Source organism: Syngnathus floridae, chromosome 1, assembly GCF_059516105.1.
Source record: "Syngnathus floridae isolate MCC-2025c chromosome 1, RoL_Sflo_1.0, whole genome shotgun sequence".
Taxonomy (NCBI): domain Eukaryota; kingdom Metazoa; phylum Chordata; class Actinopteri; order Syngnathiformes; family Syngnathidae; genus Syngnathus; species Syngnathus floridae.
In genome coordinates this window covers 23,770,316-23,788,150 of record NC_142413.1, presented here as the reverse complement: position 1 = coordinate 23,788,150, position 17,835 = coordinate 23,770,316, and the positions used below count along the sequence as shown (strand labels likewise).

Sequence of the window (17,835 nt, the reverse complement as noted above, 5' to 3'; positions counted from 1 at the left end):
TGTGAATATGTAAACAACCATCTTGTCCGGTCGCCTATTTCTGATAAGCAGGCTAATTCTCACATTTTTAAGTCCCCTCAGCCTTTACAGTAATTTCCTATTACAAAGACTGTAATCACGCTGTCAGCGATTGCTTGTACTTTAAGGGAGACGTTGTGGGGACTGCAAAGTCGGCCGGCAGCCTTGCTGGATAATTGCAGCCTGCTCTCAGCGCCGGTGATGTTTTCTGATTTAAGATTTAATGTAACTTTGCATCCAAGAAGAAAATGCCGGTTATCGATCCACTATAAAGCTTGAGAGGCCGGGGTAGGATCTGAGCTTATTGATCTGTGGAGAAAGCGGAGTGGCAACGGCCACAGTCAGGTGCTTGTGTGGGATAGGCCTCCAAGGTCAACTCGCACCGGCCGGGTCACACCTTGACGAATATGCACAAAGTCATGGATTTATTTATGTTTTAATAGCCTATTAGGATTTCACAGCGATAGGAATCTTACAAAGTATAAAGAAAAATGCCATGTAAAGCAGATTAGGTTTTGATAGACTCTCCAAATGGCTTTAGAAGTGGATACTTTTGATTAGTGGAGGGCCGTGCATCTGCACTTTCGGTGGAGACTAACTCGACTTAATCCACCTCTTAATGCTGCCACTATCATGTCACAATTATAGAAACCGTCAATTCCACACACAAAAAAATGCAATGTAACAGCATACAATTGGGCCATCTGTATCATCTGTTGTGGTTCATAACCAATATTTATCTACTAAGATGACAAATGAATAAATAAATAAATAAATAAATAAATAAGGAACTAAAAATTAAAAAAAATTAAAAGTAAAAAAATAAAACTAAAAAAATGTAAAAATGAATGAATGAATAAATCAATGAATACATAAATACATAAATAAATAATACTGAATACATGTGTGTTAGGGTTTTTGTTAACTTTGGATGAACAGTTTTTACATTTCTGTGCCAAATCAAAATGTTCAACTCTGTGAACAGAAGGGTTGTGGCAGCACAATAAAGCGTCTTTTGCTAAAAGTGGATATTGTCACGTTGCTGCCTAATGCAGCCCTTCCAGCATTTTTCATAGTCATTGAGGACACTGTCTGTCCCAGGAGAGAAGTACTGTTTCATCTATCATCACACAGGCTGTTTTAAGGCTACCCAGCATGCAATATGATCCCCAGGCCACGCTCTTTGTCGATGCCACGAGGAAACTAGCAAGTGCAGAAGACTTTGCTAGAAATAGTAGTCAAAATGTAGTTACAAAGTCTGTGCACCCTTCGTTAGGCACCACTGACAAATCTAATGTTGCCCAATATCATAGTGGTATCAGACATTCTGCCTTTTTTATTGTCAATGTGAGAGGTATTATATTACAATATTGTATGTTCACTACTGTAGATGCATAGAACTGTACAGAATCAATTTTGAGCATTTTGGTTCCTGGATAGGGGCAAGTAAATAGAACTGGAATGAACCTTATAGCTAATATTTTTTCCTTTTTTTTTGTAGGTTTAATCTGGATCCTCAATTTTTTCCGTAGACCTTTTTTATATTTAGAGTGGAGATCAATTCAATTCTCAAGCAGCGCAGTTTGCATGTTTACATACATATGTTTTGTAACACATTGATAAAACCACAGACCTGTTTGTATTATTTTTGCCAGGAATGAGTTGAGCCAGGGCGACCAAATGCAGCTTGAACCAGGATTTATTGAAGGGAAAGGGAGTTGGAAGGGAGGTAGGTGGGGAACCGAATACACAGACGGGATAGAGACTCACAGCCAGCAAACAGACAGACCGACCGACAGACAGAAGTCCACTGGGACAAGGTTAAAATTCTGACCTTGAGCCTCCAGACAGACCAGGGGAAAACCAGACGCCAGGAACACTGGGCACGGGCACGGGCACGGACGGGGACGGGGACGGGGACGGGGACGGGAGCGGGGACGGGAGCGGGGACGGAACACAACAGTAGACACCGACAAGGAGGAACACACGGGTAGGGTTTAAATACATCAGGTAACAAGAGGGAGCAGGTGACAGACATGACGATAACGAAGGGGTGTGGCTGAGGGAAGTTGACCGCTGAGCGTGCTCTGTCACGGGCGTGACAATTTGTGCAAACTGACTTTTGAATGGCTGATTTACTGACCAATCTCCTGCATGGACTTCTGCCTCCATTTAGAGTTTAAAGAGAATGAAGGGAGCTGCTTCAATTGGGCGGGAATCAAGTTGGCTGTGTTCTCACAACGGCGCAAACGCCCATTTCTAATTATGCTCATCTCTGAAAATGCCAAGAGAAAGAAAATTCCACCCAATGCGCACATTAAGACTTATGCTGGACACAAAAAAAGGGCCCAAAATTTGTAGCAAGATAAATTCTAATTGAACTACATAAACTGTATTTTATATTAGTTCATGGTTCATTTGTCTCTATTTTAGCGTAAACCTAGCTTATAAGAACAAAACATTTTTGTATGATGAATTCGATATTGTCTGTCAATGAGTTTTTATTTAGTGCCTGCACCAAGAAGGTTCACCATCATTTTTATCCTTTTATTTGCTTTTATTCACACTTACAATCCAAGATTAATCCAACAGCCACTTGAATTACATACACATCATCATCAATCATCAATCCGAGACACAATGACATGAGACAAAATGTTTTACAATGGCAGACAGAACCAGGCAGCGCTTTCACCATCCGACCACACCATCTTTTGTGATATTGCATAATTACGATAAGAGTGAAATGACATGCAGTGCCGTTGTCAAAGCCTATTACAAGTTTGTGTTATCCGTGGAGCAAAGTGAACTCAAAGCACCATCAGCACGTGAAAAAGGGACAAGAGCACATCGATAATGTGGTAGCTTGACAGGATGTTGCCCCTGAGGTTGCTTTGTTGCTTGTGGCCGCCTTTGACGTAAAGAGAGGTGAGTGATGTGACCCCCCCCCCCCAACAGGAGTAACCTGATTCATACGTGTGCGTATCATACATGGTGCTACACTTGACAAATCAATGGCTCACACTGCCTTGTGCGATCCTGCAGAATCTCGCTAAAAATAGTGCTTGCTATGAACTGTGCTTGTGATGCACTCTTTCCATTGGGACCCTCTCGAGAGGTCGATAGATACATAAGAATGTCAACGGGGAGGCATAAGTTTCACCTCAGACCAGAGTTGTGTGCTTGCGTATGTGTGGTGGCGATGCACAACATCGTAGAGCAGTTAGAAGTTTGAATGCCAAAGATTTTGAAATTCCAAGCTGCTCTTTTTTTGGTGGGCATTTTTAATAGTAAAGTGTATTGTTGTGGGTGCTGACTATAACCTGGTGACATGACGCCGTTCTCCACTCCATCCTCAGAGCCGGTATTTTCTCAAGAGCTCCGATTGCCACATGTACTTCCGCTCCGGGAAGTGATCGGGAATCCTAATGCGACGGAAGTCCTGGATGCATTTTTCCAGCTCCTGCTCAGGTGTCATCTTCTCCTTGTTGGCTTTCCTCTTGGCAGCCTCTCGCTCGCGGACCCCGAAGGTCCTGCCCCGCAGCATGTCAGTCTTATGCCGCATCTCCGCCTGCTGCATCATGTGAGCGGGGACTTTGTGCATGGGTCGGTCCAGGGACTGGATGTTGGGGCGTCGAGTCACGGGGCCACAGATGACGGTTCCCTGAGGGGAGCTGGCCTCTGACTGGGTCTCGGAACAGGAAGTAGAGAGCTCGTTGAAGGAAGTTCCGCTTTCTCCCTCGCGCTCACTTTTGTGGCTCTTGCAGCAGCAGTCGCAGTGTGAGGATGACCACCGTGAGGGCCCACCTACGTGACACACACACACACACACACACACACACACACACACACACACACACGCACACACATTTATGGTTTTAGCTTGTTAGCTGAGGTGGTTCGGCTTTTAAAGCACATCAAATTCATGTATGCTATTAACATGATTAACATTATTCAGATGATAATCACTGATGCAGTATCATGCATTCTCAAAGAGCCTAAACTCAGCTTTCTTTCTTATTAGAAATCTCTGATAACTCCACAGAAAGTCCCAAGATTTGTTGCTTTGTTGCTATGTCGAGCGAGAAAATGACAAATGGCTATTAAGTGTGCTGCAATTTTTAATCCTTTTTAGTGACTGAACAATATCATTTATTAAGACACCCAAGAAGCATTTAAAATTGTGTGTGTGTGTGTGTGGGGGGGGGGGGGGGGGGCACACTGTGTCTCATCCAAGCCATCTAATTTGGAGATTGTTGTGGCTGTTTGTGTGGGAGCAGAGCTAGGCAAAATATGCTGAAGCAATATCACAAAACTATATATAACTAGGTTGCATACGATATGCAGTGAATGTGGATTGTGTTTCACTCTCATGCACCCAGCGATGCCACCAAGGAGTTGAGGACCTGTGTACAAAAGCAGCACTTTGGACATACAAAAATGTCAATTTGGGTCATGCCACTTCAATACTGCAATGAAAAAAAAATTCTTGGGCCACTGTCAGTAATGAACTCTTGAATATTCACCACTTTTGTTCCGTGTGGTGTGGCAAGAAGATCGATTCCCATTCTTCAGAATCATTAGCAAGCAGTCCAGGTGTAGTGGGTCTTTCGCCTTAAATCAGCTGGCATAGACCTCCAGTCCTTGTAGTCATAAATCCATGCATTTTCTGATGGTGGTGGGGGTGGGCTAAGGAGTTATCATGTGTTTATGTCAATGTTATGGCAGTGCACTGTCTATTCTAGTTAGACTGAGTTCTAGACAGGAACTAAAACTCATCGGATCCATTTCCATTACATAGACCACAGGTGTCAAACTCAAGGCATGGGGGCCAGATACGGCCCTCCACATCATTTTATGTGGCCCGCGAAGACAAATTACGCAGTAAATTTATGTGCCGATACGAAAATTGTAAATCGTCTTCACTATTAAGAAACTTCTTTTTAAAATATTTGAACAGTTTTTACTAGTCCCTGATTTGAAAACGAATTATTCACCAGTTTGTTTTGAAGCTTATACTGAATATAATATGAGGCGTAACATACATTTATCTGGGTTGACAGTCATAATGGCCCACCGAAGGAAACTATGACTACCACGCGACCCGTAACAAAAATGAGTTTGACACCCCTGACATAGACTTACACCAACTGCTATGTCAAGAGCCAGGTGTGATTATCTCCCATTATTGTTCAGCCATGTTGGAGCTCTGTGGTTCACTGAGCGCCGTTTTTTTACCCCATTCAGTCAAAGTAATGCGGGGGAGTGTACCACAAGACAACAACGGGGCATACACTTCATCTTCACAGCTCGTAACTTTTCTTCCTTCAACATGTCCTCCCACGTTGTCAATTACACAGAGAAAATAGGCTTCTTTTACTGAAGATACACTCGCTATTTCGCTATTTTCCATGCAATCGGAGATAAGAAGGTGCAGTTGTAGGGTCAACATCCGTTTATAAGAAATAGAATCATCCACGCAAGCAACACCCTTTAATGGTCTTTTTCCAATATGATATCCTCAGTTGCTATGATATCACATTGGGAGCAATAATTTGTCCATTAGCTCCTTGTGAACGGAGTTCAAGGGGGGATTTGAACCTTTCCGCGCTCACTGTAATAATGACCTTATCCTAGACGCAATGATTATATTGAAATGATAGTAAGAGAGTCACTAACAGCTTTTTAATGGCTAATCCATGAGTAAAGTGGCCAATCAGCACCCCCACCCCCCCCCGCAGAAAATGAATCGAGCCGAGTCCAGCAGACGAGCAGCACTCGGCAAATGGATGGAGGCGCTTTAGTGACCGGTATCCAGAGGAAGGGAGCGGGGTTGTAAGTATTGTTTCTAAATGGATGGAGGTTGGAGTCCGGGTGGTGGGGGGCATGAAGGCAATACGCCAACTCCCAATAATAGCTGTGTGCAATTTTCAGAGTGAATTGTGACCTTAAAATCAGATGATGTGTACAGTGCATGTGAAACCGGTGCAGCAGTTGAACTGTCAAAGCATTTGGCACAAATTGCAACTCTGTATTTTCAAATCTCGAGCTTGCCTGAGATTGAAGTTCACTCACTTGACTTGATGTACAATTTTGTGGAGTTTTGTTCAGAAGAGGAAGGGAGATGCCACTAAAGAATGATACCAGGATACGCATACATACATGCGGGTATGTTTAAACAAGTGGGCGTCCATTTTCTGAAATCTTTTCAGGGAAGCCATTGATCGCTTGTCTTTGTCTTTTGTTCTCAGATCCATACAGCCTCTCTTAAGAGATCCTGTTTCCGCCACATTAAGAGACAGGAGCAAACTCTGTTTCCGCATTTCTCAACAATGCTAAGCTAAATTCTCTTTTTAATGAGACCAGGAACACTTGTCCTGACAGGAAATGGTCTCATTTCATCAGCTTGGATGCTCATTAAAATGACACTTTTTTGCTGGTAAATTGTCCTAAATGGCAGAAGAAGTAGGACATGACGTGGACCGAAGGCAGGGGGCTCAGACAAACGTAAATGTCACTGGGTTTGTTTGCTTGCCTCTAGATTAACACACTTCTTGCATACAGTCCGTCATCAGGAAAGCAGTTCTGGGGCTTGGCCTGAAAGAATACTCTGTTCCGAATGCGCCTTAGAAAAATATGTCTTTCATACAAAAGGAAAACGACACGTCACTGTTTGAATCGCTGTCATGCACAGCGACATTTGTCATGGGACTTTATGAGATCTCAGCTCAGTGAACAGCAAAAGATGAACTATAAAATTTTTGCAGCTTTAAATAGGGAATTGGGAATTACAGGTGCCCTCGGGCGAGCCACTGAACCCCTGACTATTTCTTGGCCTTGTTTGTTCTATTTTCACTTGAATTAACGGTGGAATAATTTTTACAATGAGTTTGTTTGCATTATCTTGTCATATTTGCCCAAGTGAGCACTTCTGCCCTCTTTTGTAGCCTTGAGGGACTAATAAAGCAGTCCTCATCTTCGTGATGAAATGGTAAATGGGCTATACTTGTGTAGCGCTTTTCTGGATTGGCTATTCAAAGCGCCTCACACTGCTTCCTCATTCAACTACTGATGACATGCCATCAGGAGCAAGTGTCTTGCTCAAGAACACTTTGACAGTCGGGGATCGAACCCCCAAGGAGATCCATTGAGTAATATCCATTGAGAATGATTGCACTGAATTAGACAAAACGATTCTACTTCGTGGGTGTCATCATCGTTGTGACAGTGGAACTAAGTGCTGGCATCTCATTTTATTACAAATTTAAAGTTTTGTGAATGTACTTTACCTACCCTACATCAGCGCATAATGTTTTTGAGACATGCCACAATCGAGCCTTTGTTGACTTTGATCGGAATTGTGCAAAAAAGTCTCAAAGTTGGGTAAGTGTGTCGTTGACACATCTTGTGGGTGTTACATCAACAGTTGTACTTCAAGACTGTCTTCCAAGTAACCTCATTTACCAGGTAAATTGCAAACAGTCTCAGGCGCCTCGTACCCTGTCTCATATCTGCACAAATACATTTTAGCTTAGCTAGCGCAGCCTCGGGAGGAGTGTAGTTTACATGCTTGTTAGCTTACGAATTAGGTCAGTGTGCCCTTGCAGCAGCGGGGGGAAAAGCTTGCCTTGCAAAGTGACCGGCCTTATAGCAGAAAAGAAATCCGTTTGACCACGACGGTCCTATTTGCTGCACAAGCATCTCTGCCGCAGCTTAACTGATTGTTAGCGCACGCAACAAATATTTGCATATATTTGAATGTGTCAATATAAAGTGCTTACCCTCAGCCAGCCAGTGGAGCTGAAACCAAGACACTGACAAAGAGTGACAATATTACACGTGGGGGAGACCTCATGGGACTCATAAATGTTTTTTTTAACTGCGTAATCATGTTTCAATAATCCTTGATTTATTTGTTTATTCATTTTGGCCTCCAAAAAGTGAGTCTTAAGGTTCAGGATCAGATTTGAGTACAAACTATAAATCGTGTGATTCATCATACTTTGAAATACAAATGATCGGCTTCTATTGATTGATCCAACTATGTTGGAGTCTGCACATTTCTGTTCAAAACCATTCACTGCCAAGGTGAGGTGGCACATCTACTTGAAGTGATGTAGTGCAAAATGGCAGCAGCTCACAGCCGTAACTTACTTCTGACCATTTCTCAGCCAGCACAAGTGCTCTATCAGAAGTGGATGAGTTATTCATGGCTGCCACCATCCATCTGTCAGAGGCATCGCCAATCCATTCTGACTCCAAACGAGCTGGGCCCAATCTCTGCCTGGCCTGCATTACAGCCTGGGAATGGATTCCATTCCTCCAGAGGTAAGGGACTCGAGTCACATGACTCAAGTCGACTTACAGAAGCCGCTAATGTTATGCCTTGCGACTTGCTTGGCAAATACCTTGAAAGACTCCACTTGACAAGTCAATTTGTTTACATTTGATTTTTTAAATATTTTGTGCCTTTTGTTGTTGAAAGAAAAGTCGTTATTATTTGAGTTGTGCGTCACACCAGTATAACTACAGCAACTACGCGGGGCTTCACCGTATTCCTTTTCTCTGGCCAGCATTATATGACTTGAAGAAGCAGCCCTTAAACTAGGTTACCCTTCATCTTTCCAAACTGTGTCTCCAGTAGATGGCTGTAGACAGGGTAGTATTTTGGGATCCCAGATTGCTTTTTAATCAGCCAACACCCTTCACGTTCCCCAGAGATAATTAGTGGTAATAAGACTGTCCTCAAATGCCAGCTGGGAGTTTTGGAATTCTAAGTCCTAACAGGAATAATATCACCACTGCCAATGTGCTTATTGTGCGGGATGACCTACTTTTTTTGTGATAAATAACCCTTTCAGCAGTCCCTCTGGAGTCTGTTGAGATGCTGCTACCAGAGGGTCTTTATTAAACTTCAGGGGCATTACACTGCAGGTATGCCTAATACCTTACTTAAGGCCTATAGTATCTATTTTGGTGACTTACAGTAGATCTGATATCACTGCGCAGGCGCAAACCCAAAACACAAACAATGACAGATAAAAATAAATTAAAAATATTAAAAAAATATATAAAATAAAAATAATTAGTACTGACTGTAGTTAGTATTGTAAACCAAATATTTCATATGATAGCACTGATTTGGTCTGGGCTAGCTGGTTCCCTCCCTCTCTTCCCCCAAGCCTCCATCCATGACATAATGCACCTCAGAGGTTTTGTGAAACTTTTATTACATCTAACACACAAAGGCAGGGCATGGTGCAAACTCACTATTTAACTTAACAGTACAGAAATTAACATTCTTAACTGTTATTCAAGTGTAAAACTTAAAATAATGAAGCACTATAATCAGGTCCCGGTCAATTCCACTCTGAAGTCTGGAATGCGTACACATCACCAGATGCTGGATTTCATCGCTGGTGATGCTCTGCCAGGACTCTCTGCTGCAACTGTCTGCAATTCCTGCTTGCAATGCCTGGGGCATTTTCCATTCACTTTTGTCTTCAGCAAGTAGAATGCATGCGAGAATGGGTGATGGCCTTGGTCATTGCATAGCACTGCACTTCTTTGATTTCAAAAACTCTTGGTTGTTTTCGCAGTATCGGAATTCATCCTGCTTTTTTTTGGCCACCACTCACCACAACAAATCCAAGTTAACCAGTTCTGTCGGCAACCATACGTGATGCCATGTATGACATCGGCCTATCGTTTGGGGTATCAAATAATTTTTAAAAGCTTAAGAAACATAAAATATTGCCATGAAAACTACTAGAACATATTAAACTATTTGAAAACACACACGCATTTTGTTTGAGGCTGTAAATACATATTTTGTGTGTTTATACCACTTGGCTGTTACGAATGAGTGCCGTATATCTGATTTGGGTCACATAAAGTGTGCAAATCCATCCCACTGCTATCTATCCACTCAGCCATCAATTTTTCTACTTATCCTTTTCAGGGTCACCGGTCAGTTGGAGCCAGTCCCAGCTGACTATGTGTGAATGGCAGACTTGCCGATTGGTCGGAAGTCGGTCGCAAAGCACAGAAACAACCACAAGTTACGTTTGTACCTCCAGTCAGTGAGAGAGAATCAATTCTACATTGGATTGCAGTGTCAAGCCTGCCATTTTGCATACTCGCAGTGACTGCTGCTAACTGCTTACGACACATTTGTTGAACAGTTTGTTGAAAATGGCCCCACAGGGACAAATAAATAATTGAAAGGATGCGTAATTCGCAATTGCTCAAATGAGGACTTAACCACTATCAGCTACAAAAAAAACAACAACCCAACAAGCACTTTTTTGATAAATGCCTTGATTCCCCCACATCAACACACACACACACACACACACACACACACACACACACACACACACACACACACACACACACACACACACACACACACACACACACACACACACACACACACACACCTAGGACAGATTCTGCTGATGGAATCGTTCATTTAGTCAGCAGGGGACTCTAGAGCGAATATAAAAGAAATGGCAGTTGAGCATCTTAACTGGTCCCTTGACTAATGACCCAGATTGCGCAATACTGCACTAATTTGATGGAATGGAGTGAAGTGATAACTCGATTGAGACAAACCTGCTTGCAGGAAAATGGCACAAAAGATGTCCTTAATGATTTCAAAGAAAGAGTAATGTGGAGTTGACACTTTTGATTTTCCCTTTTTATTGTTTCCCCTTTTATTCTGACCCAAATTCCAAGCCATACAAGTGAAACACTGACTTACAAGAGAGGCACGTAACAATAAGACTATTTTTCTTCTTGCGCCCTCTTTGATAAATTTGCTTATGTCAATGTAATGTGCAATTATCACTAGTTAGTTAATGTCTCTTCAGATACTCCGCTTGCATAAACATTTTACTGTGCCTTGTTGTGCGCCATGAGTGTGCAAATTTTTCACAATTTCAAAGGTTTTAATTATTCAAGCTGGCAGGGTTATCAATAGCACCTTTCTCTGTGGTGTGTCAACTTTAAAAGACATTTATTTTTGCTTTACAAAGACCTTACGTACACAGTACAGTAAATGCAATTTTAAATGGGGGGTGCCTGCCTGAGGTCATTCAATGTCTCACGTTCAGAATCAGGTTGCAGCATTAGAAAGGGGCTGCTGAGCAATGTGCTGCAGTCTAAATATGACAACTCTGTCCTGGCCCCGGTCGTGGTGTCCTATCACGAATCACGATGTGAGTCGCCTATCCCATGCCACCACCAGCAAAATGGGATGATGCCTTTTTATTTTTTTACCATGACCTTTGCTGTTATATGTCAGTGTTTTTGCTCCCTTGTCTTTTTTTTCTGCCCCCTTTGGCCAGGCGTCATGCAACTTTTAGTTTCTCATCCCTGTTGCTCATCCGCTCCGGCCTCAATCTGCTCACTTTTCTCTTCCCTTCTAGCCCGAGCCTTTACATTCTCTCTCCATGTTCCTTTCTTTTCTTCTTAGAATTCATTATTTCCCTTAAGCAGCTCTAAAAAATACACCCCCTCTCTCGAAGCTTTCCATGGACAGAAAGTGGGGTTAACCTACACCTGGAGCTGCTCCTACATGTCAAATGACTCACATGCTGTTGTGAAGTTCGGCTCGGGCCACTGCACCTTTCAAATCTAGGCTATTGTAACATTAGAGAGAAGTCGCATCACTCACTCTCTTCTCTGCACTTCCAACCTGAACAAGCCAACTCGTTTTTTTTCTTCCTGAATTCCAAAGGGAAGCATTCAGAACAATGAACAAAGTGATTTTTAATTGGCCATATGGTCCTCCTCTTCCTTGCAAATATGCCATATTTGAAGCTAAATCTGGCTTTTGCTGATGAAGAACTCCAAGCAAAAAGCTGATATGAGAGAAAGCAGCACAGACTTTAGTCAGTCAGATTTGAGTTTCTCTTTTTCTGCTGTCGACTGGTGCTATATGATTCATAGGCACAGTAAGCATTTATGTCTACGTATGACACATGTACTTGAAGTGCAGCACAATTATGACTTAACCCCTCCAAGCATCAGTTCAGTTGAAATGCTGAGCCCTTTTTAAACCGATTGCTAAACAAAACAGTCCCTCAAATAGCCTAGCCTAGCCTATGACTCCAAAACATTTATTGATCTTGTTTATTGAATTACAGATTATTTATTACATACAGATATAAGAAGACATTGAAAAAAATAATGGCATATTAAATTGTAATTTCAATATTGAGGGAAAAAATCACAATTTCATTATTGTTCTAAATTATTAAGGTCTGGTTTTGTCTTACTTAATTTTTTTTCTAAATACCACCTATCCCAGTTGACCTTAGGCAAGAGTTGGGCTACACCCTGGATGCGTTGTCAGCCAATTGCTGCACTAACTACCATTCACACTCACATTCACTTATGGACAATATGGAGTTGTAAATTAGCCTAACATGCATTCTTGTGTTGTAAAAAGAAAAAGGGACTATATTCTGCTTGGGACGCCTTGCTTTTGCAGTTAGGGGTTGCCCATCCATTTTTTGTCTGGGCTCGGGACACTAGTTGAAAATCAGAGTTGTGCTGTCTGCATGAAAGGCAGCAGCATGCACCACTGTACACCACCAGTGCAATAAAATTGGTTGTCCAGTGTTCTGGAACAAATTGGGTTCTACTTCAGAGACTGTGACGTGCATTTATGGCCCTTGTTCTTATGCAATGTTGACCGAGTTGCGTTGTGTAGCTTGCTGTGAAAGTAGCAAGTTCCAGTATTTGGGCCACATGACCTAATGTGCATGTTTGGGGAATGTGGGAATCCCATCACTAGAATATGCAAGAACAAGCAAACTCGAAGTCCAGATTGAAATACCAGAACGATGATGCTACTGTAATAATACACTCTAAAATCACTTGAGTTGAAACTTAACATGGGTCGAAAAGGCACCAATCCAAGTTTTTGGGTAAAATTGGATAATCCACAAAACAACCCAAAGTATTGGGTCATTTCTGTAAAAACAAAACAACTCCTACTTCAAATAACAAGGATATGATTGTATTTGATTGTGCCAATGTTTTATGTGATGTGTTCTATTGTATTGTTATGTTCTGTAAAGCGCTTTGTTACAGCAACAGCTCTTGTGAATCAAGAGTTATCATATGAATTGTATGTATAAAGAAAAATATGATTTTATTTAAAATAACTTGATTGAATTTTACTTGATCTGTGGGTTATTCATTTGACCCAAATGTTTTGGTTCAAGGAAAAGAGTAAAAGATCCTTTTTTTGACCCACACCCTAAAAATAATTGTGTAAAATTGTTTTTGTTCAAAACAATCCAATGTTTGGTGAAATCGTCCCAAGTTTGTATAGGTCTGTCCAATTTTTGACTTAGCAATTGCAAAAGTTGATTTTTATACCTAAATCAGATTTTTTTGGGGCCCAGCTGTTTCAGAGAATGAATGAATGAATGAATTAATTAATAAATTAATGAATGAATGAACAAGTTAATTAATGAACAAATGAATGAATGGGTGCATGAATGAGTGCATGAATGAGTGCACGAATGAATGAATGAATGAATGAATGAATGAATGAATGAATGAATGAATGAATGAATGAATGAATGAATGAATGAATGAATGAATGAATGAATACCCTTATAACTGCTGGGTTAAATATTTTTAATGCAAACTGGGTTGTTTTTAATCCAGCGGTTTTAAGGGTGAATGAATGAATGTTTTTTTTATGTTTTAGAGTTTAGGCTAAATTGCAAGCATACAGAAACACCAAGAAAAAAACTTATGGAATGAGCTCTATGGCCGGTGAGTGTGTTGCGCGTGCGTGCGTGTGTGCGTGCGTGCGTGCATGCGCACTCGACTCACGGTAGAAGATGTACTGCGCGTAATTAGACCAGAGCCTATCGTCTGCGTAATGAGCGACAGATGAGGCGGTCAGGGAGGAGTTGCAGGCCACGATGTGAAAGCCGCTTTCTGACAGCATGTCAAACGCCCTCTCCGGGTGCTTGAACTTGAGGTAAAACCGGCAGGTGTAGCGGTCCGGGGGACGATCCGCGTCTCTGTTCTCATTGAGCGCGTCGCCGAAGACCTCCTTGGCCAAAGCGATCCTGCTGCTGATGAAGATCCTCGGCAACTTTCTACGCTTGGAGTCGGGCTCACTTTCTTTGCTTCCCGCCGCTCCTTTCAGAGCCACCGTGATGTAGCCGTATCTCCTGTCCAGAGAGTAAGACGGGTAAAACCTGTGCTCACTGCCCACGGACGCATCGTCCAAATCACTGTAGTCCTCCGGAAAGAGTTTGGACTCCTCAGACGATAAAAGTTTGGCTAAATCTGGAAGCTGGAAGTATTCCGCTTCCCGTTTCAACCTCCCCCTCTCGGGGAAGTGGTCTGGGAGGACAACTTGCTTGTCCCGCAAGTAATCCAATACGTACCGAAACAAAAAGCCGTCTCTGTCGATGAAGTAACGTCCTCTAAAGTCCCGGGACAGGTCATTGGAGGAGCCCTTCTTGTTGGAAAACAGCTTCCCGAGTAGGGAATTTGGGAATGCGGTCAATGTGGCGTGGCGGGTGTAGTATACCTGCCCGCCCACGTTCAGCTCGATGACATCCGATGGAGGGCTCTGCGCCGCGCCAGCCTCTTTGGCGGTCATTTCCCCCTTTCCTTTAAATCTCGCTTTGGAATGTAAGTGGGTAGATGGCGTCAAGTTCAGGGCGCGCGGTGCAGATGCATGCTGGCAAAGCACTCACAAGTCGAAGCCTCAGTCATCAAAATCCAAGGTGTGTCCCTCGTTTAAATCCTTTGAGTCCGTGCGTAAATGTGCGCATCCTTTTTCAACGCAATCGATCATCACGAGCTCATCGGGTTACGCGCATCCACTGCGATACCAGACTACATAATCTTCACTCTGTAACTTACCACCATCAATAAAGTATACATCTTTTTTTCGGAAGCGTCTTGTTTTCTCACGGTTCAAGATCAGTGCGTAAAAGTCACAATTCCACTCTGGCTGGACGCCGGAAGCTGCTCGTATAGGTAATGGATGCAAGTGGGACTCCGGTGCGTACCCACATCCCTCCAAAGTGCTGAGTATGGCCAGCAGACGGTTTAAGATCACGTTGAGTGAAGCTGTAAACGAGAGAGAGATCGGAGAGAGAGGGAGTGGGAGAGCGAGGTCCAATAATGTCTTACATCATCTTAAAGACAAATGACATTTGCATGGCGAAAGATGTGATGTGTGTGGGTTAAAAAAAATCACCCAGACACTGGCGACCTGCAGGAATTGCGACTAATGCGGTTTTATCATCCTGCCGTGCCCATTTTAATCCTGTTAGACTGTCCCATATTTACATGTGCGTTTATAACCAGAGAGAGAGAGAGAGAGGAGAGAGAGAGAGAGAGAGAGAGAGAGAGAGAGAGAGAGAGAGAGAGAGAGAGAGAGAGAGAGAGAGAGAGAGAGAGAGAGAGAGAGAGAGAGAGACTGGAAGGGCGGAGGGAGGGGCTCTTGCGCTCATCATCAGTGACAGCTATGTGGCACCAAACGCAGCCTGGGCCTCACTGCTGTCATTAAACATCTGGTTTATACTTTGGAAATGAAGTCACCCCGGACGGTTTTCTCTTCGTCACCCAAATCGCTAAATTGAAAAATATCCATCTGATCGGCATCATCGATTAATATTTCGTCCTGGTTTCAGGACCACGGACAGATCTAAGGCAACCCTGCATCCTCATTCGTTTTCAAATTTTGAAGATCAAACTGACTTGAATGCATTAACATGGTGGGCTATATTAGGGATTTTGATGCTTGCTGGTATAGCCACCAACACCGATACCTGGTATCGGTCCTCGCCCATCCCTATGAATTGGACTCATTATTATTGACCCAGCAGATTGGACTGGAGATTCAGGCTGAAGAGCTGAGGCTGGTCGCCATTTTTGACAGGTTTACAGTAGCTGAAGTACATTTAATGTAACATTGTTAGAAAATGTTATAGCTCAGCGGGTAACTGCTCTCTGTGGACACAGAGATTAGGGTTTGAATCTAAGTCAAGGGCGGATGACCCACCAACAGAAAATGGATTTGTTGTGTCGGGAAGGGCATCTCCATGGCGTGGTAGCCATTGGGAATTTCCAGGTATCCTATGTGGGATCCATGATGAACAATTAGTATACACAAACAACTGCCAACATGGAGACAAATCAACTGCTCATTTTTCTGCCTCTTTTTCAATGCCTAGAGCGGCATTGAGCAAAGGAGAGGCTTTTACTGCCACAGTGCTGATGATAGTGGAGCACACTTGACTCCTGGTTTTGAGGAGGCAGCGGTCACGCTTTGCCCTGTTAATTCCAAGTACATTGTGCTGGAGAAGGGTTGCTAAGCAGCCACCAGGGACTGAGTGGGATTCAAACTGTTGGGATATAGAGCTACACAAGCATGAATATATGTGTCTATGGTGCGTGCTTTTGATGCTTGTACTTGAATGTTGCTGCTGAATGTAAGGCAAGGGTGTCAAATTTGTTTTCATCATGGGCTACATCATAGTTATGAGCCCCCTTAGGGTAGCGCTCGCATTGGTGAAACAACATGAATGTCTAATGCACAAGTGTCAAACTCAAGGCCCGGGGGCTGAATCCAGCCCGCCACGTTATTTTATGTGGCCCTCAAAGGCAATTTGTGTGTCAACTCAATGTTTCTTGTTAAAATACCAAAATTGTCTTCCCTTTTAATAACAGTGAGAGACTGCAAAAAAGAAAAGAAAATCCCACTTTGAAAATAAATTAGAAAATGGTTCAACTTTTTTATGCTGGATTCTGTTGTGTGTATGCAATAATATAAAATAGTTAATGGCCCCATGAGGGAAAATCATAACTACGATGTGGCCCGCAACAAAAAAATGAGATTGACACCCCTGGTCTAATGGCTTGTGGTGTAACCAAAAATCACAATTTGGTACATGGCTTCATTGGAGTTTCACAGATCTATTTGGTAACATAGAGGAACAATATGGAAAACAATTGCCATTAAATAGAGATTTACTCAATGCAACTCAACTTCTGTAACAATGCAGTCAGTTTTGCATGACAGAAAAAGACTTAACATAGCAAAAAGTTAAAGGAACTCTTAATGGCACATACAACATAAAGCACACATTTTACCCACTAAAGAATGTCATGGGCTGTAAGACATTAAAAAGGTTTTATTTTATTCTTTAATTAATTTGACCTATGATGTATCAATCTACCTTGTTTGATGTTTTATGCTTTGGATCATAAATTGTTCCTTTCCTTCTTCTCACTGTACAATATGTTCTTCTCCCTATCATTTTGATACAAATTGTGGAACTTTATAAATGGCCTAAAAGATAAACTCCATATTTCTGAAAGACATCTTGTTTTATTTCTAATCCATGGGGATTAAAGGCAAAATCATCAAATGTATTTAACAGTATAGTATCTCATTTTTATCCTTTAATTAGCTACTTCTCAGCTCCAATTGTATCTTCTAAAAGAAATTGGAAATCATGCCGCTTCAGCATGACAAATGCAATACAATATGGTTCCCACCTGGAAATGATGTGCAGAAGTTGTGAAGCATTAAAAAGAATGTCAAACGAGACACAAATAATGAAAATCTGCAGACATTTTGAGTATTCCATGTTCGTACAGTTAAATTTCATGCTGCATCCTGCTTTATATTCCTTCCCTTTTCCTTTTCTATAGTAGATTTTGTTGTGAAACTGTGATGTGGTGTGCCTTGAGGAGGGAAACATTGCGTTTTGTGTAATATCGAGGATCCAGCTCTGGCATATATTCTCTTTTACAATA

General features: G+C 42.2%; 1 protein-coding gene and 1 long non-coding RNA gene across 3 annotated transcripts; one reads left to right on the top strand and one right to left on the bottom strand.

Moving 5' to 3' along the window:
• Positions 1-2,551: 2,551 nt before the first annotated feature.
• Positions 2,552-15,355, bottom strand: LOC148404696 (BTB/POZ domain-containing protein KCTD16-like). Of its 2 annotated transcripts, XM_088389418.1 has the most exons (3): positions 14,445-15,355; positions 13,879-14,225; positions 2,552-3,825 (listed from the first exon to the last, which is right to left on the bottom strand). In XM_088389418.1, the coding sequence occupies exons 1-3, from the start codon at positions 14,660-14,662 to the stop codon at positions 3,374-3,376; spliced, it is 1,017 nt and encodes a 338-aa protein (XP_088245544.1). In that variant the 5' UTR covers positions 14,663-15,355; the 3' UTR covers positions 2,552-3,373. The 2 variants fall into 2 exon arrangements, with proteins under 2 accessions (XP_088245544.1, XP_088245536.1); XM_088389410.1 differs by having other exon boundaries at positions 13,879-15,355.
• Positions 7,412-11,017, top strand: LOC148404697 (uncharacterized). The gene is made up of 3 exons (XR_015861255.1): positions 7,412-7,485; positions 8,190-8,346; positions 9,980-11,017. It is a non-coding gene; the product is annotated as an uncharacterized LOC148404697 (long non-coding RNA).
• Positions 15,356-17,835: the final 2,480 nt, after the last annotated feature.

Bases quoted from the DNA above. Each gene is read 5' to 3' on its own strand.
- LOC148404696 (XM_088389410.1), bottom strand. From the start codon at position 14,662: ATGACCGCCAAAGAGGCTGGCGCGGCGCAGAGCCCTCCATCGGATGTC. The intron at 3,826-13,878 runs GTGAGTCGAGTG...TGTGTCACGTAG, and splicing joins CGCGCAGTACATCTTCTACC to GTGGGCCCTCACGGTGGTCA.